Source organism: Purpureocillium lilacinum (assembly GCF_023168085.1).
Source record: "Purpureocillium lilacinum CBS 284.36 DNA, scaffold_1, whole genome shotgun sequence".
In the NCBI taxonomy this organism is placed as follows: Eukaryota; Fungi; Ascomycota; class Sordariomycetes; order Hypocreales; family Ophiocordycipitaceae; genus Purpureocillium; species Purpureocillium lilacinum.
This window is the reverse complement of record NW_027072111.1, coordinates 5,594,316-5,617,936: the sequence shown is the minus strand read 5'-3', so window position 1 is coordinate 5,617,936 and position 23,621 is coordinate 5,594,316. Positions and strand designations below refer to the sequence as shown.

General features: G+C 58.0%; 7 protein-coding genes across 7 annotated transcripts; 2 read left to right on the top strand and 5 right to left on the bottom strand.

The window, feature by feature from the left end:
* Positions 1-110: 110 nt before the first annotated feature.
* On the bottom strand, positions 111-758 carry PLICBS_001324 (uncharacterized protein; the record flags this gene model as incomplete). The annotated part of the gene is made up of 4 exons (XM_065599799.1): positions 111-226; positions 276-386; positions 438-562; positions 610-758. 4 exons carry the CDS (start codon positions 756-758, stop codon positions 111-113), a joined length of 501 nt encoding a protein of 166 aa, XP_065455871.1.
* Positions 759-2,404: 1,646 nt separating this feature from the next.
* On the bottom strand, positions 2,405-3,234 carry PLICBS_001323 (uncharacterized protein; the record flags this gene model as incomplete). The annotated part of the gene is made up of 3 exons (XM_065599798.1): positions 2,405-2,667; positions 2,721-3,019; positions 3,071-3,234. The coding sequence occupies 3 exons, from the start codon at positions 3,232-3,234 to the stop codon at positions 2,405-2,407; spliced, it is 726 nt and encodes a 241-aa protein (XP_065455870.1).
* An 871-nt stretch (positions 3,235-4,105) lies between these two features.
* Positions 4,106-4,849, top strand: PLICBS_001322 (uncharacterized protein; the record flags this gene model as incomplete). The annotated part of the gene is made up of 2 exons (XM_065599797.1): positions 4,106-4,331; positions 4,386-4,849. 2 exons carry the CDS (start codon positions 4,106-4,108, stop codon positions 4,847-4,849), a joined length of 690 nt encoding a protein of 229 aa, XP_065455869.1.
* A 9,194-nt stretch (positions 4,850-14,043) lies between these two features.
* On the bottom strand, positions 14,044-17,894 carry PLICBS_001321 (sla2 Src-like adaptor 2; the record flags this gene model as incomplete). Its single annotated transcript, XM_018317618.2, has 5 exons — positions 14,044-14,130; positions 14,635-17,048; positions 17,099-17,580; positions 17,636-17,776; positions 17,863-17,894. The coding sequence occupies 5 exons, from the start codon at positions 17,892-17,894 to the stop codon at positions 14,044-14,046; spliced, it is 3,156 nt and encodes a 1,051-aa protein (XP_018183143.1).
* Positions 17,895-19,637: 1,743 nt separating this feature from the next.
* PLICBS_001320 (60S ribosomal protein eL21) lies at positions 19,638-20,322 on the bottom strand (the record flags this gene model as incomplete). The annotated part of the gene is made up of 4 exons (XM_018317619.1): positions 19,638-19,968; positions 20,063-20,110; positions 20,167-20,234; positions 20,287-20,322. 4 exons carry the CDS (start codon positions 20,320-20,322, stop codon positions 19,638-19,640), a joined length of 483 nt encoding a protein of 160 aa, XP_018183144.1.
* A 381-nt stretch (positions 20,323-20,703) lies between these two features.
* On the top strand, positions 20,704-21,417 carry PLICBS_001319 (40S ribosomal protein uS4; the record flags this gene model as incomplete). The annotated part of the gene is made up of 3 exons (XM_018317620.1): positions 20,704-20,768; positions 20,848-20,946; positions 21,006-21,417. The coding sequence occupies 3 exons, from the start codon at positions 20,704-20,706 to the stop codon at positions 21,415-21,417; spliced, it is 576 nt and encodes a 191-aa protein (XP_018183145.1).
* A 734-nt stretch (positions 21,418-22,151) lies between these two features.
* PLICBS_001318 (mRNA splicing protein) lies at positions 22,152-23,537 on the bottom strand (the record flags this gene model as incomplete). Its single annotated transcript, XM_018317621.1, has 1 exon — positions 22,152-23,537. The coding sequence occupies one exon, from the start codon at positions 23,535-23,537 to the stop codon at positions 22,152-22,154; it is 1,386 nt and encodes a 461-aa protein (XP_018183146.1).
* Between the last annotated feature and the right edge of the window lie 84 nt (positions 23,538-23,621).

Genomic DNA, 23,621 nt, shown 5'->3' with positions numbered 1-23,621 from the left:
CCGCAAGTTCCCCCAATGATCATCATGATCGCACCTTTAGAAGGCGATAGGGTGTCGGTAATGAGCAAGGCATCGAGAAACTCGCATCAAGTGCCTGAGGTAGACACTGATTAATCGTATTCGAGGATTCCAAGGCGGTAATCGCAACGTTCTTCCCAGGCACAAAGTTCCCAAAACTCCTTCTCCTCCTCTGGCTCGGAATCCCACATGGTGGCGACCTGAAGTTCTGTTGATTGTTAAAACCTTCGCCCAATAGTGTTATGAGGTTGACATACCGATGTCGTCCTCATCCAAATGGGGATCTGTCCTTCGCAGCTCCGCAGAGTAATGGGCAAAATAGATGGTTTTGCTGTCTCGTGGGACAGGGACTGGCTCGGTCAAGGGGTCTATAGAGGGAGATTAGTTGTGAAGTCGCTGCCTCCTCCAAAGTCTCTTACCAAGCTCAAAGCAAAATACAACGTCCTCCCCGAGGTCCAGAATGTCTTCGTGGCTCGTGGGGCACAGGCGGAATTTATGATTGACCAGATCGTGGAAGACCTGGACAGTCTTCTGGGTGCGGTCGCTAGTCAATGTTAGCTTGCTTTCTCTCACGGCGACGACTCCAGTTACCTGAGATTGCCCGCAAACTGGTTCAGGGCTTCCGGATCGAAAGTGTCGGACACGAGGAGATGGGTCTCGGTACCGGTGGTGACGAAGGAGAGAGCAAAGCCCGCGGAGCCATCCTCGTCCTCAGTCGGTGTAGGAGATGGCACAGACATGGCGTCAGATGATTCGGAATGCGGCATTGCGTACTACTGATGGGTCGTGAGGTAGTGATTATGGGTGATGCGGATGTACGGAGCGTTGAAGAAGGAGAGTGGTTTGGGCAAGAAAGGCGAATGGGTTCGTGAGGAAGAGCGGCTGATGGGGGCCAGCATCGAATGGCAGTGACTGAGAGGTGCTCCAGGGCAAGTGGTGCACGAGAGAATCTCAGAGAAGACCTTCTAACTGAGTCTGGCTGTATGACCAGTGAATCTAGGGGCCTAAGAATCTCGCCTAAGTGCCCCGCGAATCAGTGGAAGAAAATTTGGCATCGTTCGACCTGCCCACCCACGGTGGGCACTCGCAGTCACCTGCCCACCAACTGCCTGCCACCTGCTCGTCTTCAATCTGGCTGCATCCAAGGGTAATGGCCATCGCGTTGCGCCCATTACCGCTTCTCTCACTTTGCTCACATGCAGCAATGCCATCTGCATTTGCCTCAACAGTGAACATGGACAGTGTGTTTGACGTCGCTCTCTTTTGAACTCGACTGATTCATGCAGGCGTCCATTCCGTAAATCCAAGGAACCGGTGTCGTGTTCTGAATGCTCTCGTCGGCTGCCACCGAGGTGGCCGCCTCTGGTAGCCCACGCTGAATTGTACGAACCATGCTTCTGGCATGAACATCTTTGCAAATTGTTGCCTAGTCTTTTTATCATGATTGCTGGTGTTGAAGCCATCGATTCCTTTGGAATTGCGCTACAAGGACTCAAATTTACTCCTCCGTGGCCTGCGCAGCGTGGGTAACGAGCTGCATTCTGGTCGAGATGGTCATCCGACCCGCCATGTCAGTTGGTTACCAGTGCCGTGCTACATTTCTTTTGAGATCTTCGTCAATGTGTTTGTGACGACTCTTTTGTCCGCAAGCGAATGAGCACCCCACCTGAGGATCGCCGTAGGTATCGTACCGAGCAAAACACACAGCTACTCATCACGTTTTTGCCACCACGAGAAACTCTTCGCTGTCACTCTGTGGGCGCGGCGCCACTCAGAGCCACGAACGGGAGATGCAATTGTTCATTGATCGGATTATTGATGTGACCGCATGTATTTTCGTCGCTGATCTTCGCGAGCTGCTCTATATTGTCTACTTAGGGGCTCGGGGGTAGGGGAGGACGTTGGAGTCCAAATGGCTCCTGCTCTCATCCCTGTAACCATTTCGCGTCTTCCTGATGACGATGACTGGAGCCATCGCTAGCTGAGCGCCAGCAGACGAAGGCAAACCTCGTTGGTGTGTAACATCTGGCCAAGTGTCTTTACCAAGTCCCAGAAAACGGTCGTTACCACTCAGCTCTCCTCAAACGAGCGCAGGACCTTAGGGAGGTGGTTGCATCGGAAGTGACAGTCGAAATTGGGGGTGAGGCATGCCCTTCAGGCTGGCCATCTTTGTCGCGGTCATGGCCACTGGCAGCCTTCTCGTGAAAGCTGAAGGGCTCAAATGCGACACATAAGAATATTTCTGCTGCGAGTTAGTGAATGTCCTGAGGTAGCAATGTTCTGACTTGCCTTCGTCTTAGGGGAACGGTTTCATGAGCATTTGCGGTCACATCTCGTTAATCAGCTACTTTCGAAGGAAGTGCTGAGGCTTTTGGGTTGTCCGCGCTCAAACGTCGTCATTCGAGTCAGCGGGGGAATCCGCGGAAGGACTTCCGGGGGAGCTGGCAGCATGGGCATTTCCAGCACCACGTAGGTGGGACGAGGCGTGGGTGCTGCGACGACGACGACGTCTCTCCGAAGGACGACGAGGGCGGTACTGGTAGTCCGGGTGCTTCTCCAGAAGGGCCTGCTTCACTTGAAGTGACAGGTCCTTGTACTTCTTTCTAATCTCTTCGGTCTCACCGTTCCAAGCTTTGCCAAGGATTTGGGCTATAGATGTTAGAACCCGCGACAAAGAATGATTAAGGGTAAAATGAACTTACAGATCTCGTTGTTGGTGATACCCGGGTTGGCTGCCTTGACCAAGTGATGGCGCTCCTTGCGGTAGAGGATGTACGCATTGGGAGGGCGAGGGATCTTGACGTGCTTGGGTGGGGTGGGCGGCGAAATCAAGGTTGCAGTCATTGTCTGCGGCTGATTCTTTCGAACCCAGAAGAGGTTGTTTCCAGGAGCGCACAAGATTGTACCACCTCCAGCCACGAAGTGGCGAGGAGCACCAAGGAAGACTCGGTCATTTCCAGTGCCATCGATGACATAGAGGACCGACTCCCGGGCATGATCCCTGCCTCAGATTAGAATACATTCGCTGGGAAGGGGAGGAGAGGGGACATACATGAACTTTCCAGCGATGAACTTCTTGGCAGTAGCGTCGAGCTCACGAAAGGTGATTCCAGGAAGAACCAGGACCTGACAGAAAGGGCTGACCTGAAGTTCAAGCGCACTCCAGATCTTCTGCACCTTCTCGGTGATGACACCAATCGGGGCGGGAGCAGCCATCGTGATGGTGGTGTCTTTTTGCAGTCGAGGGTTCTTGTGGCAGGTATGCTAAGTGCGCGATCAAGCTGGCAATTTACGAGGTTGCGAAAGCCCAGAGAGGAGAGAGAAAAGGTGAGTGAATGAAGAAAGCTGCCTCGAATATGGCGAAGGAGCCTGAAATGAGGTCGAAGGTCGATTAAGGCGGATGCGGGAGGTCGCTCAATCCACCCAGAGGGAATGTGAAAGAACTCGGAATCTGTGCGAGAGGTTGAGCAGGTCAAGAAGAAGTTGGAGGTGGTCTGAGAATGGGCACCGGTACAGGTGTTACACCTGCGTTACTCCAGGCACACCCCAGCGACCGCCTCACCCACACCCACCCCTCCCCTCAACATTTAGCGTCTGAGCTTGTCCCACCCACCTCTCTCTCCAGTGCAAACACACCCCAACACGCGAGCAACAGCAAATCGCACAAACTGGAGGGTGTGCACTCCGAAAACCATAAGCGGTGCCAAGGATCACCTCCATGGTCTTCGAGGGAGAAAGCTGTATCGTTCACACCTACAAAGCTTGCGTTGACCGAAGAAAGGGAAGACTTGTTACTTATCTGAGCATTTTGCGCTTCAAATATTCGAACGGAAGACGCAAGACTGGCAAAAGCCAAGGGTCATTCCAGACTTGCCTGGCCACCAGCTCCACTGCTCGCTGGGTCTCTCACCTACGCACCCCACCGGCACCTTGCGGTACCCACCGATCTTGCGCTGCAATCCACACCTACTCTGCGCGTTCGCTACCCGTCACGCACTCTTCGTTCTTTCAACTTCTCGTCACACCCGCACAGTTCTTTGGCCTACAATCTTCTACAATCAACACCAACACCAAACTGCACGAGAACATGACGACCATCCAAGCCGAGAGTCTCGTTCCTGCGGCGATGCTCCAGCAGCTCGCTCCCGCTGCTTCTGGCAGCTGGGTGGTCCTTCAACAGGCTGCGGATCGTGTCACTCTCGCCTTCGTCACGAATGACGGACAGAATTCCTACACTTACGACATTTACACCTGCTCCACTGAGGATGAGGTTGTCAATGTTTGCGGAGATGCCGTCTACAATTACAACCCGAGTTCGTTACACAGCCAAGCATTGTATGCGTTACTTCTACTGACGACATGATTAGACTTCTCTGGCATGTACCAACCCACCGCCGCTCCGCCTGGCCAGCCGCAGCCCATGCAGATGGTCATCCGCCCTCGCATCGTCAACCTTCAGAGACCGGGATATGACGTTCAGAGCTCGGCCGGTGTCAACGGTCAGGGCCAGGTTGAGATGACCCAGCAGCAAATTGCCGCCATTCTGGGCCCAGGCCAGCCCCAGAATGTCCACGCCAATGCCCTCGGAAACGCCCAGGCATTTGGCCTCAACGGAACCGCTGCACCCAACACGGCAAATAACGTCTATCTGCCTAGCAACTTCTTGGGCATCGACAATATTGCCGAGGATCAAACAGCTTGGGGCCCCATCACGGCAGACCTCAGCATGCTTGGCCCTAATCCTGGCCATTTCGCCGCCACTGGTGACTACACTTTCATGGCTACTGAACTCGAGCCTCAGCTCGACTGGACTCTCTTCACCAACAACTGAGTTTTCAGCCTTCAGGATTGCCTGCAAGTTTGGCTGGTTTCGGGATACCCTTCGCAGGTTTTGAGTTTGGAGTTGGGGCAGACAGGAAATGGGCTGGGTACTCTGCAATTGAGCAGCCATCATTGGCGTCTTTGTTTTCTAGACCGCATTTTGAAATGACATTCACATGTCTCCATCACTCTCGATACCGTTTTGTGCATGACGAGTAAAGTAGCAGAATCTCCATGATGTACTATTTCATGTATTCAGGCGCACGGGGCTGGAGCAATATGAGCCGTACAGGTGAGGTGCCTGTTGGTGGTTGAAAGCCTCATAGATCTGTCTGGTGCCGACGTTAGGGGTATTGGTTACCAGGAAACCGTGCACTGGGTCCCCGGACGCAGGGGTGCACATTTTCCCCCTTCACATGGGATGTCGTATTTTCGGATCTTCATCGCATTTTCGTGGCAAAGAGATTTCTGTGCGCGACTCGCTTCGGGACGTAGAGGTCTTACCTAAGGCTTTGGTCTCGGCCCAGCGGTGTTGCAGCAACAAGTGCGGTGCGGGATCGCAGCTCTGGAAACTGGCCCCTTCAGCGGGCAGTGGAAGCCAGAGAGCCACCAGAGAAACGAGAGCCACGAGGCAAACGAAAGCCAGGACAGAAAGGAGAGCCACGAGAGGAACGACAGCTACAAGAGGAACGAGAGCCACGGTCAGAGTGTCTGCCTCAACTAAACGGCAGTGGAACCTGAGCGCTGGGTCCGCCTCTGGAAGAGAAATCTACAGATAGCGCACTGATCAAATCCACGGTTTGGCGGCGATGCCAGGCGACCCCGGGGGGGGGAACCTCTGGCACACAATTCGAAAGCTGAGGTGAAGTGAGGTGGTGGACGACTTACACGGGCGCAGGTCTCCACAGTGGGTGGGCGGGTCGGTTTGCCGGATTTGCCAGGGTCCTGGGCGGTGGAGGGGGCGTTGGCGTAGGGATTGGTGGGGGACTCGCAGCACAGGGGACCAGGCCCTGAGAACGATCGTCACAGGGATCCGTGAATCCACACGCCAGCAAGCGGGGCTGCTGCTGGGAGGCAGGCTTGGCAGGGTGGGAAGGCAGCCACTTCCCGTCGAGCAGTGCCAGACGTCAGAATTAGCGTTTTGGGAACGCAGCGGCAGAGGATTGGCTGGGCCCGACTTTCACAGGACGCTGCATCCATCCATCATCCATGTTGGGAGGCGCAAGGCGGGGGAGAGGACGTCGTGCTACCCTGCCTTGCCCTGCAAGTGCAGGCTACCGGACGGCATGGCCCCACGGGCCATCCCTCGATTCGAGGTCGCACTCGATTTCATGTCGAGCGGACGGCGGCCACCAAAAATCATGGCGTCGAGCCGGGACCCCCCCCCCCCACCCGCCCTGCAACCCCAGACTATCGTGAGCTTCATGCTCAAGGGGGCTGCCCACCCCCCAGAATCGGCCTCCACGTCACTTATCCCATGCAATCTGTCCGTCAAGGAAGCATTGAACGGTTGGCGGCTCAATGGCATGCACGGCACAGGGCAGCGAGACATAACGGTTTTCCTGTTCGCCGGCCACTCTAGCTACCTACTGTAGTGCATATGAGCTCGAGATTTGCATTCACAGCCCATTCTATTGTCGCGCGCGCGCGCGTTGTGCCGGCACACGACTTGCCCCTTTGGCAGAGGATTACTCTCGCTTCCACACCGTCACCGCCCACGATTTGCAAATACAAAGCTGCAGCAGGGCTCCCTCGCCGCTTCGCCCGCTCACTGGATGGGCCCTCGACGACGACACCCTCGCCCAGATGGCGGCACGTGGCCCATGGGCCGCAAAACGCAAAAGGGGGGGAGGACACCGTCACAGATGGCCCTTGGACGTGCGAGACGCACACGGGGCGACGGGTGTGGCAGCCGCCGTGACGCCCGCCACAGGCCGTGCTGCCGAACCAGACCACGGGTGCGACAGTTGGCGGGCAGCAAACTTCGTGAGGCTCGCAACTGGGCCACCCCCACACCAAAGGGTTCCCAATGCATGCACGCGTGCACACACGCATGTACGCACAGTACTGTGCAGTACAGTACGTTGCAGTACAGCACAGTACGGCCTTGCCTGTAGAGTGCAAGATGTGATTGAGGGCGGCCGCCCGCCGGCTGGGCTGGCCTCAGCTCCGCTCAGCCCTATAATTAGCCAGCAGGCGCCACGCACTCGGAGAACGCCGCGCACGTCCTTCGCAGGCTGGTAACGTAGTAACGTAGAACTGCAACTCGCAGCGACGTGCTCGCAGGGCGTTAGGTAAGGCATGCAACGAGAAGGGCGTGCGAGAACCCTTGCTCCTCTCGCGCGCGGGGGGCGGGTTTCCCCCATGGCACGCACACACACGGGGCGCGCACAGTTCACCGCTGGCCTCGGCAGACGGGCGCGGGACGCAAAAGGGTTCACCCATCCTGCGCGCGGGTAATTTAACACCCCTCCCCTGGACGATGCAAGTATTTGTCTTTTTGTGCGAGCCCACCCCGGAGCTTTCGGGCTTCAGGTGGTTCCCCGGCCGGGCGGGCTGCGTATGTGTAGATGCGTGAAGGTTGTTTGGTGGAGTCGGCCCGCGCGCCAGCGGGTGTTGCTCGCTGATGGGATTGTGAATTTGTGATGCTGCTACAATACAATCACCACGGACAACAGCAGCGCCCCCAGGATGCGCATGCGGCAATGTCGCATGGCGAATGTGTCATCGCCCATCGTGGTCTCTTTCTCTCCCCCCAGGCGGTGCCGAGTCCCGACGTGTCGGGACGCCGATAGCAAGGGCATGTCAGTCCAGGACACCAATTGGGCCATGGCTGGAGACACCAGGGCTGCGTTCTGGAAGAATTAGCGGGCTCGCGCCGGGTTGTACATGCCATGCCGTGCCCTTGGTATGGTATGGCATGGTATAGTACTAGGTATGGTTTGGAAATGCCGGCGCGCGCCAGGACGAGAGTTGCGCGTGGGGTTTGGCGTCGTACCTACCTGGCCTTGCGGGTGCTCTGCACGGGAAAATGGCCGCTAAGGCGAGGCAGCATCAGCGACAGCACCAGCAGCCCCATCCATAGCGTCTTGGCATGGCTTGAAGGCGCTACCGCACCAGCCCGAGTTCCCTACCGCACCAGCCCGAGTTCCCCAGACGCGCTGGACCCGCAGGTCAGTTACCTCATTGCACTTGGTGGCATCGAAATGGCGTCCGGACGCTAGCTGTGACAATCCGCGCAGGCTGAATTTAGCACACTTGGACGGCAGGTAATTATGGCAGGTAAACGTGGCGCGCGCTCGTTGTTAGCCTGCTCAACCCGCTGCACCCGGACGTACGGGTCAATTTAGCCAGGGAGCCCTTGTCGCCGGCCCCCAGACTCGGCGCCGTGACTTGGGTACGGAATCTTGGGAACGTGAATGTAGCCTCCCGGTTCCATGGGACGCCGTGGTTCTCGTTGCCGAGACATTGCAGTCAGGCAGGGTTCATGTCTCGGTCCGCTGTGCTGCTGCTCCCGGCATGGGTCCCGTCCCGGGTAGGCGGCTGTGCCCAACCGACGTACCGTAGTATGTAGTTTGTGTTGCGCTGCGGCTACCGCGCCAGCGTGGGGGGACACACCTGGGCAGAGCAGCCCAATGACCCAACGCCCAGCGGACAGGAGCATGGTACAAAGTCAGCGCAGCGCGTCGCACATTAAGCAGCAAAAGGAGGGACTCCGTATGGCGTAGAGTCAGTCAGCGCAGCGCAGCGCATCGCGGTCATTGACAGCGCAAAAGCCATTGTGCCTGCTCGGTCTACGAGGGACAGTACAGGGAGCACCGCGCAGCCGGGAGCAGCAGTTGCAGGGCCGCCACGTACAGACGGAGCTCACTCACCGCGCGCACGGCTGTTGCCGCGGCAAGGGAGTAATTGGAATGCAATACGGGAGGGCAGGCACTTGAATGTCACCTCTGCATCCTGTGGCCCGTCGCCGCGCGGCGAGATGTCGCGACAACATGGAAAGAGACGAGATGGATACTGTATCTCGCCGGCCACGGCGCACAGTAGCAGCAACTTGGCCCGCGAGTCCTCCTGGCCAGCCTCCCCCCTCCATGTTTTTCCTGGGACAAGCAATCGACTCGTACCCGACCCGAGCTGAAGATTCCGACGCCTATAGGGCGCCGCCGCCGCCGCCGCTGCGGTCGTCAATGTTTGCAAAACATGTCGCTTTCGCAGCAAACATCGACGCGCAGGCAAGCATGGCTGCAGACAAGACACAAAGTCGGGGGTCCCCCCCTCCCCGCGCGAGACACGCCCAAGTGCCGCCGTCCAATGAGCGCAGGCGCCACCAGACCAGACTCGCGGGGAAAGCCAACCGCAGCGAAAGGAGGACGGGGGAGGGGTGGGACACAGCAGCGGCCATCAGACCCTGCCGACCAGGGCTGGCCCGTTTGCTAGCTAGCGGCGAGTTTGCGTCCCATCCTGGGCGGCGAGGGAGGGAGGGGCGTAAAGCGTCATGTTGGCTGGGACCCCCAGGTTCGATGCAGCGACGACCCGAACAAATGAGGGCGGCCCATCGGATCTACACATCCCGCATTGGCATCATCTCGCGGGGTTCAGTTCAGCCTGGCGCAGAGAGAAAGGGGGGGCGACAGGCGCCCAAAACCCCGAGGCTCCCAAAACCCCGAGCCACACGGCTTCCCTAGATGGTTTTTGGAGTTACATACAGGCAGTACGGCTCGTCGGGCACGGCAGAAGCCGCAGCACCACCCAATTGGGTCGAAGCACGGTGCGGGCTGGTTGCTCATGGTGATTGGCGATGAGCCATTACTTCTTCGAGACCACGCACGGCGCCGTCGCCGCATCGCCCAAAGAGTCCAATGCCCAATCAGTTCTGGCAAGCCATAACTGTAGGCACACGCTTCTTTACGGTACGGTACTCGTACATGCGAGGCCCGGACAGGTCGTAGCCTCGTCGGTCCCGGTCGAAGCGTTCTGCCGCTTGGCGCGGACGCATCTGTGTCCCCTCATTTTTTGCCGTTTTTTTGCCTCGTGCTGCATCTGCTGGCTGGGCAGTACTGCACGTTTCTGCCTGGAGGATCGTGTTTCACGTCTACCGGTCGCCAAGGCTTCCATCCATCTCTCCCGTGAACCAGAACGGCGGGCGGCGCGGTTGGTTCGCTCGCGCAGTGGGCTCAACCCCACCCCGCGACGAGGGACAGCAGCCGTAGCGCTCGCAGCCGACGAGTAATGGGACGGTGAGAAGGTATGAGCCGGGCAGCCACCCAACGACCCGTCCTCCCAGTGGCGCCGCATCATGTAAGGCAAGGCACGAGATGGGAAAGGCAAAGGTACTTGCAGGACCAGGCTGTCTCGCCCTGCGCTCCGGGTGCAGCACCTAGTAGAAGCATGGGGCGACAGCGGTCAAGAAAAGAACACAATGCGGCGCAGGGAGGTTGCATTCGGGAGTCGTTCTGGAAGGACCAATCTGCAGGCCGGCGTTGCGACCTTCCCCCATCAGCGCAAGTTGGATTCCCCGTGGCGGTTTGCCCTCAATGCCCTTGCGGTCGAGGTTGTGCCGTAAAAGCCGACCTGTAGGAAGCACATCAACGCCTGGATTCGCTCTCCAGTTTGCGCTTAACGCCAGCCTCAGCTCTTTGCCACGTGCTATTCGGGCACTTGATCTCAGCGGCCCGCCACTCCGCCGCCGCCTCTGGCCTTGCCGGCTATCGTCTGCTGTGGCCATCCACATCCAGCCTTGGATGGTGCCTCGCTCAGCCTGTGGCCTGGCACTCTCCGGGACCCTCCTCGTAGGCTCGCACATTCACAGGTCGCGCGTCCACCCCCCCCTTTCTTAAGGCCGAGCAGGAACAGCCAAGTCCTGTGAGTCGGGGTGCCTCGCTCGCGTCATCCGACCCGCCCGCCCTGGACGTCCGGTGGGGGGAGGGGGCCGCTGAGGCAGCCACCGTCGCCAGAGAGGCGTTTGCCCAGTCGCACGGGCGAAACTCCTGGGCTTCTCGCCCACACCCACCAACGCCCATACAAATTGGCCATTTTCGAGGTGCACACCCCGAGCTGTGCTGGGGCGCTGCCAGAACATTTGCCCTTGTCCCAGTTCGGACTAGCCGCGGGAACGTGCATGATCTCCACCGAATCGCCTGCCTTACCGACACACCCCCCTCCATTCCCGCTCCAGGGTAAGTGCCAACCTGCTCCAAATCGTTTCTTTTGGTGGGGGGGCGAGACGGTGCCTGGCAGAAAGCACGCGGCTGCCATGTGGGATTGTTGTAGGTGGTGGTGGGAGGTGGGGGATGGTGACAGTGGCGGCGGTCGTTGTGGTTCTGGACGTGGCATGTCGTTTCCCATATCTGATTTCGCAATTGTGAGCCGCCGGCGTCCCAGATTCTGCAAATACAGTCCTCGCTACAGACTGTCGCTCAAGATGAGGGCCATTTGCACGTGCAGCTGCGCAGGGGTGGGGGAAGCCCGCAAAGGGACGACGACGACGACCAACAGAACCAACAGGCCTAGCCGCGACAGAGCCAACGGCAGATGGGGCTGCGCAGCCTGCGCTCTCTCTCTCGGCGCGTCCTTGGCTGGAAGGCCCGTCGCCGCCAACACCGCCCAGTGGCCTGTGTCGTGGTTCGAGGAGGAGCCAGCCTCTGGCCCGCGGGCGCTACCCGGTTGGCAGGCGCCGGCCCTTGATCCAAACTCATCTGTCACCCCAAGCGCCTGGGCGGACGCCGCATCTGCGAAGCGCATCATGCCCTGCCCTCCCACAGAGCGCCAGTGGTAGGTGCTTCTAGATACCCCTCCTCCCCTGATGACCCCTCCAATGCGCTGCGGTGCGCTGCACACCGGCTCGCGCAGTGGCACTCATGCGTGATTCTCTCCCACTCCCACGCGGCCCCGTTCGTGGCGGCCATCTGCATCGGCACAAAAGTCTAAGACGCGACAGCCCGCCTTGCCTTCTATTGTGCTCGGTCGTGTGCTTCTGGAATGAAGCAGAGTTTCGCCTCAGTGACAGCGGGCGGCTGAGCCGCCGCGCGACCCAGCCTGGTGGATTGAGTGCCACCATTATTATCCCATCCATCCGCCTGCCACGTGTGGGTGGCGGATGGCGGCGCATCTGCCGTTCACTTGGTGAGGCCCGTCTATCGCCACAGCGGCCCTGGAGCACCACCATCAGGCGCTGAGAGGCGGCGTGCGGGGGCGCTGGCGGCGCTGCCCACCGGCAGACACAGGCCGGCCAGGCGCGCCCAGGGGACCCACCGCACACCGGTTTCACCCTCAGCCAACAGGCCAATCAGCCGGCGCCTGTCAAGCTCTCTCTGCGTGCGCCACTCGACGCTGCTAAGCCCAAACTGTGCGTGGCTGGTGCGATGATGGCGCAGCGAGTGCCGGACGCCCGCCCCGAGCAGCGATGAGGCCCTGAGGCACCCCCAACTCATCGGGCTTGTGACCTCCCTCGCCCGGCAGTCCGCAACCACCTCGAGCGGCCCTCGACACGTGCTGGCGTGTATCGCCCTTTATCTTTGGATCGCCCATCCGCCATGCCCCAAGCCCTGCCACGCAGCGGACCACGGTCCAGAACAGGAGATCTGCTGGGAGGGAGTGCAGCCGGGCGTTCCACCCATCTACAGAGTACGCCCGGGAACTTCCTTTTGCAGGCGTCGACGTTCATGTGACGGGCCATGCCCTATTTGTCATGGGCCCGGCGCGTCACCGCAAGTGTGCACGCACGGCAGTTGGGCAGCGGCCACTGTCCATATCCACCACGGTACAGTAGAAAGGTGAGAGTGAGAGAGGGCGCGCACGCGTGCGAGAGAGGAGAACGAGAGAGAGAGAAAGACGCGCGCGCCCACCGGCCGGAGAGCGGCAGGAGAGGGGACGCAAATCAATCGAAGCACGAGACGAAGCACCGAATAGAGCGTGCACCCCCACGAAAATGAGCAGCAAGGGACGATCCCATGTCCAATCGAAGATCTCGGAAGCGCACGAGGGCCTCGACCGTTGCCCACCCCACGTCCAGTGACGAACAGTTCCGTGCCCCGACCGTAGCTACGTATGCCGTTGGTTCGAGTTTCACCCCGCGCGTGGGGTCCTGATCCAAGACTGCCAGTAAGCCGGCGCACCATGGTGAAGCCGTGCAGTAGACAGGGTCGTCAGAGGCAGGCCTCGGGAGCCGCTGACGATGTCCCATCGTCCCATCGTCCCGCAAATGGCATGCCAACTCCAAGTTGTCGCGCGAAGAGCCCACGTATCGCCGCATGAATGCACGAGGCTTAGCCTTGACCGCCGAAACTGACCCAGTAGCTATTGTCACGCGGGAGCCGTACTGTGCCCTGCGCATAGGTCGGTAAGAATGTATAGCCGAGGCAGATTCTCCTGTGCTTCCAAATCCAGCATGCCCCCGGGCAGCCACGTCCCTGGTACTGCCTAAGCGATCGCAGCGTTACATCGATCTACGCCGTCACCGTTGCGCTCGTGCCCGCCGAGCATGGGTGGGGGGCGGTTCGTCGCCGAGCGCAGACCGGGACTCACCGTCGCGGAAGTCCCGAGACGATCTCCCGGCCCGGCCTGCATGTCTTGGGCCGGGCTGCGCTTCGTCGGCCCGGGCACGGATGCATCAAAGAGGAATGAGTCCCGGGCATCGCCATGTATGTCTCTCCGTAGTTCAAAGTACACTACAGTACAGTACAATACAGTACACCACTTGAATGCAAAGCCAGCGAGGGCTCACACCGCGGCCTGCTGCCATTCAGAGAAAGAAAAGTCACTCGCATGCTTACGCATTATTCATGCTCTCTCCGTCATCCACAATCTCCATTGTGATTCTGCCCTCTTCCTGAACACTCAGAGTCGCGGACCCCTGCTTGCTGCGCGCCCTGCCAAATCTGGCACCTATGCCGTCGCTTGCTAACTCAGAAGGCCAAATCCTGTACTGTACGACAACCACCACGTGGAAATCATCTCCTGTGGGCGAGAACCGGGAGTATGTATCCAGGGGCGAGAGCAGAGACCACCAAACCCCCCGGCAGTTTACCCGGCTCCAATGCTGCACGGACGTCTGGGTGGCAACAGCGCCAATCTTTGGAGCCTCCAGGGGCCGCAGGGTGCACAGGACATGGCCAACACTGCTGTTAGGCGCAGCCAGCGCGACGCCCGAAACAGGCGCTTCGTCTATCTGCCCAAGACGCGGCGTTGGCAAGTCTGGCTCACTCGCTACTCCTCTTGATAGGATATCTTGCGCATCTCGCCCAGACGATGTCGCGCTGACGCTAGCGCATTCTCCAACTGGAGTATCTCGACCTGCGTGCGACCAGATTGGTTAGCGGAAGCACTACCATGCATGAATGAATGCTGCTCGAGAAAGCAAAGCCCCATGATCGCCGGCGACACAATGTGTGTACGCATTCCAGCAACTCCAATGGTGCATGGCACACCACACGAGAAGGTGGTTCGAGGAGAGGAACGAGACGGCCACCCATGTGCCACCACGCGTCCGCCACGCGTGAATCTGCAGACATCTAGGTAGCTGCGCCAACTGCGTGCCACCGCACGCCAGTATCGCAGCCTCCGATGATCCCGAGCCTGACAACCCCCAGGTGCGTTGCATGCACGCCGTCCCGCTACCCTATTCTTGACTGCATTGAAGGCAAGTGCGCGTGGGGGTAGAAAAACGGCTAGGCAACGGGTCGCGGGACGTCCCTGAAAGGCGGGGCCCAATTCCAAGACCCCAATCCTCGAGGCACGACGTCCAGAGTGAAGTGCGAACCAAACAAACCAAGGGTGTGAATATAGAGACTTGCTTACCTGTTGTTCCATCTCGCGCACCTTGAACTCGTGGGCGCCAAGCTTCGCGTAATCGACCTGCTCCTCGTCCTGGCTGCGCTCCTTGATCATGCTCTGAACTTGGCGTACCAAGGCCCTGCACGCTGCGCCTACCGCTTTGCTTGCCTGCTCCAGTCTGTCCTGGCTCTTGGACATGAAGCCAGCCTTGACCCTGCTCGCCGCCACGAGCTGTGCCGTAGATGCCGCCACATCGTTGGAGGCGACGATGAGCTGCTCCGGGCTGTTGCGGTTCGACAAGACCCCGTCCGCCGTCTCGATAAGGGTGTTCGTGGATGATGCGACTGCCTTGGCAGCCGAGATCAAGCCTTCGGTCCACCGGTTGTTCTTCTTGTAGAAAGCTGTTCGCGAGGAAGACCCGCGGCCTGCCTGCACAATCTCTTGCTGCGTAAGTGTCGCTGCCTTGATGAGCTCTGCGATCGCGTTGGTGATAGCCGTCGCCGCGTCGAGGATAGAATCGTGAACCTTGACTTCGTACGTCGAGTATCCATCTCGCGGCTTGTTCTTGAGCTTTGCCAGCCGTGCGGCGGCGGCCGCAATGGCATCAGCCGCTTTGCTCAGTTCTGAATCGACAAGGTCTCCCAAATCTCCCTTGTTGTTAGCCAGCTTGCCAAACCCAGGGGCGAAGCTCTCGGCCAGCTTGTTGAGCTTCTGGAGGTTCATTTGGACATCATTGTTGCTGTTGATGACAACGTCGGTCTTCTGCAACGGGTCCATGCCCTCCAAGCGGAAGCTTTGGAGTCCACGGAAGAACTGCACAGTAGATTGGGCAGACAGACGCGCTCCGTTCATGAGGGAGTCGGTCTTCTTGTCATCAGTTGCGAGCCGGGTCAAGCCTTTGGTGTTGCTGCACACGTCCGCAATGGCGCCGGCAAAGACGTTGATGGCTTTGATGACGTCGGCGTGGGTGCTGTTTGGTCCGTCGGCGATGAAATTGTTGAAGGACGTAGCAAACTCCATGGCGCTCGCCGACGCCTTCTCGATTTGCGATAGGACATAAGAGGGCGAGGCGTTCTGGTTTCCGGCTTGCATCGACGAGTCAAGTTCGTAGAGAGCATCGTCGACTCTGGACACGCCAGCCTGGAGTACTGAGTCGATGATGTCGTTGATCTTGTCGAGGTTCGACAGAATGAGAGCATCGATCTGGCCGTCCAGTGCGTGGTCTGTCTCTCCCTGGTTCTGCTTGAGATCATTGAGCTCGATCAGCGTCTGATCCATGCCCGCCTTGTACACCTCCAGCTCCTCCTCCTTTTCACGTAGTAGCTGTTCCAGGTCGGAGCTGCCATCCCTGAGCTTGGAGTGTGCATCGTCCAAAGCTCTCGACTTGTTTCGAAGCGCCTCCTCGAGATCGCTCATCTCGCGGTTGTACTTGGCCAGCATCGTGGACAGTTCGTTTCCCTTGCTGCGTTCCAGGTTGTCGGCCTTGTCCTGTGCCATTCGAAGCTCGCGCTTGAGCCTCTCCACTTCATCCTTGTTGCTTCCATTGAGCCTGTCTTTGTCGTGTAGCGCGCGGTCTCTCTCGCGGATCATGTCTGCAAGCTCCAGGTTCTTGGTCTTGATTTCTCGCTCCAGTTTTTCCCTCTTGTCGATGGCCTCCTGGGCGCTCGCGGCCTTCAGCTGAACGGACTTGAACTTTTGCAGCAAGTCGAGGTGCTCGTGGCGCAACTGAGAATAAAGCTTGGCCAAGGATTCATACTTGGTCCGCCAAGTGTTCACTTGTTCTTGCAAGGCCCGGATCTGGTCGTCCTTGCTGGTGATTTGCTGTCCGAAGCTGTTCTGAATCTGGGCCAACTCTCCCTCCAGCGCCTTGACACGATGGTCGTACTGCTGCAGCATCAGCTGGTCGTTCTCGTACTGCGCCCGGGCGTTCAGGTTCTCTCGCTCCAGTTCTGCCAGCCGGCCTTGGGTCTGCCACTGTGCTTGCTGGGCGAGAAGAGCCTCCTGGTCGCGCTGCTGCTGCTCTGCAAGCCGTCGCTGCTGCTCTTCGAATTCCCGCTGAGCATCCTGCTGAGCTCGCTGCTGAGCAAGCAGTGCTGCCTGCTGTCGCTCCTCAAGCACCCTCTGCTGCTCCTCGTACTCTCGATTCTGACGGTCAAGCTCGCTCTTCCAGAATTCCGATATCTCATCGGGCTCCTCTGACTTCGGCTCAACCGGAGGGGTTGGCTGACGCTCGATCTCCTGCTTTGGTCGTGCAGGCAGGGCAGGGGCTTCGTCGTCTTCGGCCAGCAGATTGGGAGGATCTTGAGGCAGCTTGGGAATCGTGATGAGGCTGGTCAGGTACCGCAGGTTTGAGCACTCGTAGTAGAATTTGACGAGACGGTAGTGCTGGGCGTCATATCGCTGTCGCAGAGGCTGCAGAGCTTCGTCATCTCCGGTAACTGCGGCTCACGTTAGCTAGTGTGTCAAGCGGCAGAGGACCACCACATACTTGAATGCATTGCCCTGAGCATGCTCGTAATGAACTTGTAGATGCCATAGCTTTCTTGGACCAGGGGTACCAAGGCAGAGATCCGGCATTCGTTGTTTCCGACATTTCGAAAGTGGGAGAAGATCAATTTCTGGAACTGTTCAATCTTGTCTTGCAGGACCATGAGGTCGGTTATAGTCTCGTAGCCTTCGTTCGGGTCGTTGATGGCCTTAAGGCTCAAGTATTCCTCGTATTCAAACGTCCCGTTAAATTCCGGGTGCTGCTGGTGGAATGAGAGCTTGGCGAGAAGGTAGTAGACGTATTCCCGGATGAGCGGGCCGTAGCCACGGATGCCTTCGCCGGTCATCCCACGGTTCAAGCCGTCAATCCAGCTACGGTTGGCCATTGCGTCTTTGATTGCCGACGGGTGGCCCTCCTGGAGGACCTTGTGAATCGTGATCAGGGCCTTGAACGTTTGGACCTCGTCGGCAAGAATTGGTTGCCTGTTTGCTTCGGGTGAGTGTACCGGACGATGTGCCGCGAGAACCGTGGACATACACTTTGATGCCTGACCAGAACGCCTGGGCGGACCTGTGGTCCCAGGTATAAACGATGCAAGCGCGGACATGTTTGCGTTTCGGTGATATCTCGTCGCTGTTCGTGGCCTTCTTGATGCTGATGGCCAGCTCCTGGTCCGTCCTATCCACGTCGATCTGTTAGCAAGCAATCTAATACCCGTGCATCTCGAATGTCTGAGAGCGGTCAGATTCGGGGAGGCGACAAACTTGGTATGCTCCGTGGTGCGTAGAGAAGTCATCGTGGGCGAGGTGCGGCGACGCCGGACGATAGCTCGAGCTCAAGTCAGGGGTGGAGTGCGTGGTTAGATTGCCTGGAGCACACACTCCACGAGGCGCAGATTCTCCAATATGTATAGAGCTCAAGACCAGGCGCTCAAATAAGTGTCGCAAGCTTCTTTTGCGAGGGAGTGTTTGCCTCCGCCACGCCAAGTAGAGGAGTCGTGGATGGTGTCGTCAGCCTGGTGTGGCACCGTTGTTGTCGCTGGGCTGCAGCGATACGTTCCCCAGCTTGTTAGTGGCGTGCATTGCGCATACATCACTGGTGGGTCCCGCCGACGATTCCGGCATCGTGGATAATCCGCTCCGCTCCGGTGCCTGATGCCAATGCTCCAACCACCCAGTACTACCCTACGCGCGTCTCTGTTGCACGGGTTTCGCATCCATGGCTTGGCGGTGAGAACTGTTCTCTCTTAAAATCTATCTTCTTCCGTAATTCGGCGTGTGTGAAATTGGCCTTTGTCTTTTTTGGTATCGAGTGCGCCAGTGCTGGTAGTATGGTTCCTGTGACAGTCTGCAGTCTCAGCCCTGACTTTTGCGACTAAGAGCGCAGTCTGGGTTTTGGGGGATTTCGCCGCTTAATCACCTTAACACGTACCTTGTCAGCACCAGTGAACGGGCAGTCGCAGTACACAAAGGAACTGCGTCCATTGCACATTGAGCCACCATTTTTACTTGGTATCTACTGGGTATGTGCGCCCCAGCTAATTGAAAGCCATGGGCGACCTTGTAATAAAGGACAGGAGCCAGCCCGCTTGATAGAGCTAGACTCGGCCGGGTACAAGGCAAGTGTGCATCGCAATCTCGACATGGTCGGCGAGTCACCCCTTCGATGTCTGAAGCGGGCGATGTGAGTAAAAGCTGGTCAATCGATGCAATGACACAGTGAGCTCATCACGCCAAGATACCGAGGTTGCTACTAGGTACGCAACGGCTACGGTGAGCCTATGCCGCTGGGACTCTGAACAATTAGGAGCAACGCGCTCAAAACATAAATGCCATTGGCTCCAACTGGTGTACCGTGACTGTAGTCCACCGTCAGCGGTGTCCTCCTGGCGGCTCGCCTAATGTGTTGAGGCGCTCTTGTAATAAGGCGGGGTGTCGTCGAGAGAGCGCAGAGCCAGCCAAGAGTCATACTGGGAGGAGAACCCCGCCCCGAACAAGAGCCGTGTTCGCGTCTTCAGCACAGCGATGACAGTTTGATGTTGCGTGACGGGACCAGCAGGGTGTCATGGGCAAACGTCCTGCAAAGTGTCGAGCCAATTCCATAAGCTATCCTGCGCTGTGCTGCCTGAACAGGGCAATTTGGAAGGAGTGTTGGGGGTTTGCTGTTCGGCATCTCAACTTCTCCATGAGCCAGCCTGGGAGAATGCAGGCAGTAGACCATGCGCGCCCCAACACAGCTCTTGAGCGTGACGGGGTCCGAACCACATTGCACCAGAAAACCAGACCGGCATATCAGACGATGGTGACGCTGTAACAAGAAATCGATGCCTGGGAAGCGGTGATGAGAGACACGCTCAGATCGTAGATTCACCTTCCAGTGTGGCTGGCACAAGTTATTTTGACTTGCGGATGTCACTTTTAGTCTCATTCCCTATGGACATCAAAATGCAGACCTTGCCATGCTGAATTCTTTCCCATCCTGAGACACCACCACAAGTAAAAAAATGAACAAGCCGCCGCATCCCGCCAATGGACCCCGTTTAAATCGTAGTCTCGTAAGGCAGAGGGGTGACGGTCTCCGGGGGGCTGTCGGTCAGGGAAACGGTTCGGGCCTCGCGGGGCTGAGCAGGCAGGCGCTTGACCTGGACGGTGACGCCCTCGGCGCGGGCCTTCTTCTTGGCCTCGGCGTTCGTCTTGACGCGCTTGAGGAAGTCCTCGCGAGATCGGGAGGGCTGGATGTGCTCGATTCGGACGCTGATTCGCTTCTCGATGTACCGGTGCCAGACCTTCTTGTAGATGATGACACCAACAGCAGACTTGGTGACGTTGTAGATGACACCGGTCTTGCCGTGGTAGACCTTGTAGGGCATGCTACTCAATTGTCAGCCTCATTCTGCGCCTCGTCGGCCCTGCGCGGCTTCTCGTGCTGCCGCGCAAGACATTCGGTATCGTCGGATTCCCTTACCCCTTCTGAACCGCACCGTTGACCTTGATGTCAACAATGTCGCCAACACTACCTCCAAGTTAGCTGATTTGAAATATTGATAGTCGATTTTCGCGGTTACGAACCGGTACTGCTTCAGGTACGTGTTCAGGGCGATCATGCCCTTCTGGCGGAAGTTCCTGCTGAAGGCATACTGTTCGGAGTCAGCGATACGGCGTGGTCGACATCTGGATCGTTGAACGTACGCGGGTGCCCGCTCTCTTTCCGTAGGAGTGACCCATCGCGTCTTATTTGCCGAGCAGCGGGTTCGTGATCGTGGGTTGTCGGATGTGGATGGTGAAGCCTTCAACGTGGATGTGGTGATTTTGCGCCGGCTTGTGGGAAGGGCAGCTTAGGTAATCTAACTTTTTTTTCCTCGCCTGCATGGCGGCTAGGGCAAGCGCGTGCGTTGGTGGGTGGTGGGTTTGCAGCCGGCAACTGCTCTTAGGGTTCGACTTGCCCGTCGCACGTGATGTCGAACCTCGAAAATTCCCCCCCACAACCTCGAACATTTTCTGGACTTGCGTGCCACCGTCCAACTCCCGCCAACACCACAGGAGCAAGTCAAGTGAGTGCCAGCATCGCCAACCTCAAACGAAGCGCAAGCATTAACATCATTCAGGATGCCTCCCCGCGCGTATTCGAAGACCTCCCGTGTCCCCCGCAGACCCTTCGAGGCTGCCCGACTGTCAGTATCACCGGCCAATGAACATGAGCTTGACTCTGTTTAAGTCGATTGTGAGCCGAAACTGACATATACGGAACAGTGACTCCGAGCTGAAGCTCGTTGGCGAGTATGGCCTGCGCAACAAGCGTGAGGTCTGGCGAGTCGGTCTGACTCTGTCCAAGATCCGTCGTGCTGCCCGGTAAGCTCGCCGAAAGTATTTTGCTCGACGAAGGGATGGATGGCTAACTAGCCCAACAGTCAGCTTCTCACCCTCGACGAGAAGGACCCCAAGCGCCTCTTCGAGGGCAATGCCCTGATTCGCCGTCTCGTCCGCGTCGGCGTCCTCGACGAGTCCCGCATGAAGCTCGATTACGTCCTGGCCCTCAAGATCGAGGATTTCCTGGAGCGTCGCCTGCAGACCTGCGTCTACAAGCTTGGCCTGGCCAAGTCGATCCACCACGCTCGCGTCCTGATCCGCCAGCGCCACATCCGTGTCGGCAAGCAGATCGTCAACGTTCCCTCTTTCATCGTCCGCCTCGACTCCCAGAAGCACATCGACTTCGCTCTCAACTCGCCCTTCGGCAGCGGCCGCCCCGGCCGTGTCCGCAGAAAGAAGGCCAAGGCCGCTGAGGGTGCTGGCGAGGGTGAGGAGGAGGAGGATGACGAGTAAACTCATCGGCTATGTCACGATGGTTTTCCCATGTAACTGGGGCAAGTGGTTCCGGGCTACCACCTACGGGAAGGGATCTCTAGTCATAGCTTGCGGCGTTGGCCAGTGGTTAAAAATGGAATGATTTCACGGTCAACCCCACGTGCGTTGAATTCCGTCCTACTTCAACATTACTCTGAGACTCATGTGTGCATCGCTCGATGAGTGCCACGACTAACTGGCCCTGCTCTCGTATGTAAACCTGGGCGGCTGTCTCGACAAGCCGAGCATGATTAGCCTCATGCAACCGTCGACAACAACGTCTTTAGAGTGACCTGCTAATTGACTGGCGCCACAACAGACAAGAAACGAAGAGGAGCAGCGGTAATGTGCTATCACCATGCTATATATTCGCGATGCATTGGGCGCCAGAATAAGCCTCACACAGGCCAGGACACCGGGCCATGGCCATCAGAAGAAGTACGGCGAATGGCGGTTCTTCCGCCTCTAGGTCGGTGCAACGCAGGAGTAGAAATTTAGAGTACTGGAACTGGATTTCAGGGAACGTGTTAGAGGAAAGGAAAGCGAAGACTTAAGACTTAACCCTGGACGATTAATGAGCCGGAGACAATGTGCACCTAACCAGGTACTCATTCTTCGTGACATCTTACGTCGCGACGGTGTCGCAGAGTCAAGCGCGTTGATGGATGTTGGAGCTGGCTCCTCTGTGTTATTTTCTCTTCCGTGGCCTCTACTCAATGCAGCAGCTCGTCCTTTCCGAGCAGTTTTGCCATCGGATCGTTTGCAACAGTCCTCTTCCGCCGGTATTCCTCCATCTCTTCCTCCGTCACCCCGTTCAGCATCTCTTCGCGAGTGCGCTTCTTGGTGCTCGTTTCCTCAGCTTCTTTCCGGGGCGCCTCTTCCTCTTGCGGCGGTTCCGAGGGAGCTGACCCATCTTCAATCAAGTTCACTCCCGTCCTCTGTCGTTCTGCAGCCTCCCAAGCTTCCTTGCCTTCCTCTCCAGTGCAGTAGCTGTTCTTGACGAACGAGTGACAGCACGCGTATCCCCACTTGAAGTTGAACCACCAGCTGCCCCATATGGACTTGTGATTGTTCACCATTACGTCCTCCGCGTACTTTGACTTTGCTGCCTTTCGGGGGGCGCCCTTGATCAGACCCGCCTCGTCGTATTCGACGAATGTCTCTGATTCTGAGATCATCATGTTGCGCAGTGAGGCTGGCATTTGCTTCTGGTCGCCGCCACCGTACTTCTCGAGAAGTTGCCTCTCACGCTCTGCTCGCTTCCTCTCCGCCTCCTCCTGCTCCTTCTTTCGATAGAAGGCTCCGGCCGTCGGGTTCGCTTGCAGATGTTGCGAGGTATCACCCGCTTTCTCTTGTGCCTCCCAGGCATACCTTTGCGCCTTTTCGAACTCCCCTGCCTCACCAGACGACTTCATGAAGCCTTCCTCGGCGAACAAATCAGCAGACTTGCCTCCAGTTGCGCCGCCGTCGACCAGTGATCGCGTTTTCGGATCGTATTTTGCGGATTCCAGATCGAGATTCAGGAGGTATTTCGCGGTATCCTCTCTTATTCTGAGCTGTCGCGTAGCTGTGCTCTGGTGTTTGCTCATGTCGTTCTCTTCGGCGTATTTGTCGCCCTCGTCTTCAGCCTCGTCGCCGTCCACGGCCCGCTTCGCCTCTTTACGGAGCTCCTCCATTTGATTGAACTCTTCGACCACGTTGCGATATTCCTTCGTGTCGTATCCGTTCCAGCGATCTCGTTTCGCATCCCAGCCCAGCTTGATGTCTTGGACGATCTCATCCGCCTGGATGTCCTTGCCTGTCCACTTTGCGCCTTTAGCTCTCGGGCGACTTAGGCAATCTTTGGCCTTATGAGTCATGGAGCCGCAGTTTTCGCAGGCGCCTTTCCGATATTTGGTTGCCGCCGGCCCAGCCTTCCTCCCGCGATCGTACCATTGCGATTTCTCGGCTTTCTCCTCGCGCCGCTGATGCTTGAGGTAATCGGCATCATCGCCCTCCTCTCCAGCGTAGAATGGACGCTTGCTGATGAAAGAGGGGATGTAAATGTTCTCTTCCTTCGACGCTGCGCCAGACTCTGCCTTTGCTGGGGGTGGCGGCATCGCGGCGGCGGTTGCGGCGAGCGTGGCTGCTCGGCTGGACGACGAATGTTGGACGCTATATGAACGGACTGGGAGACAGGGTGA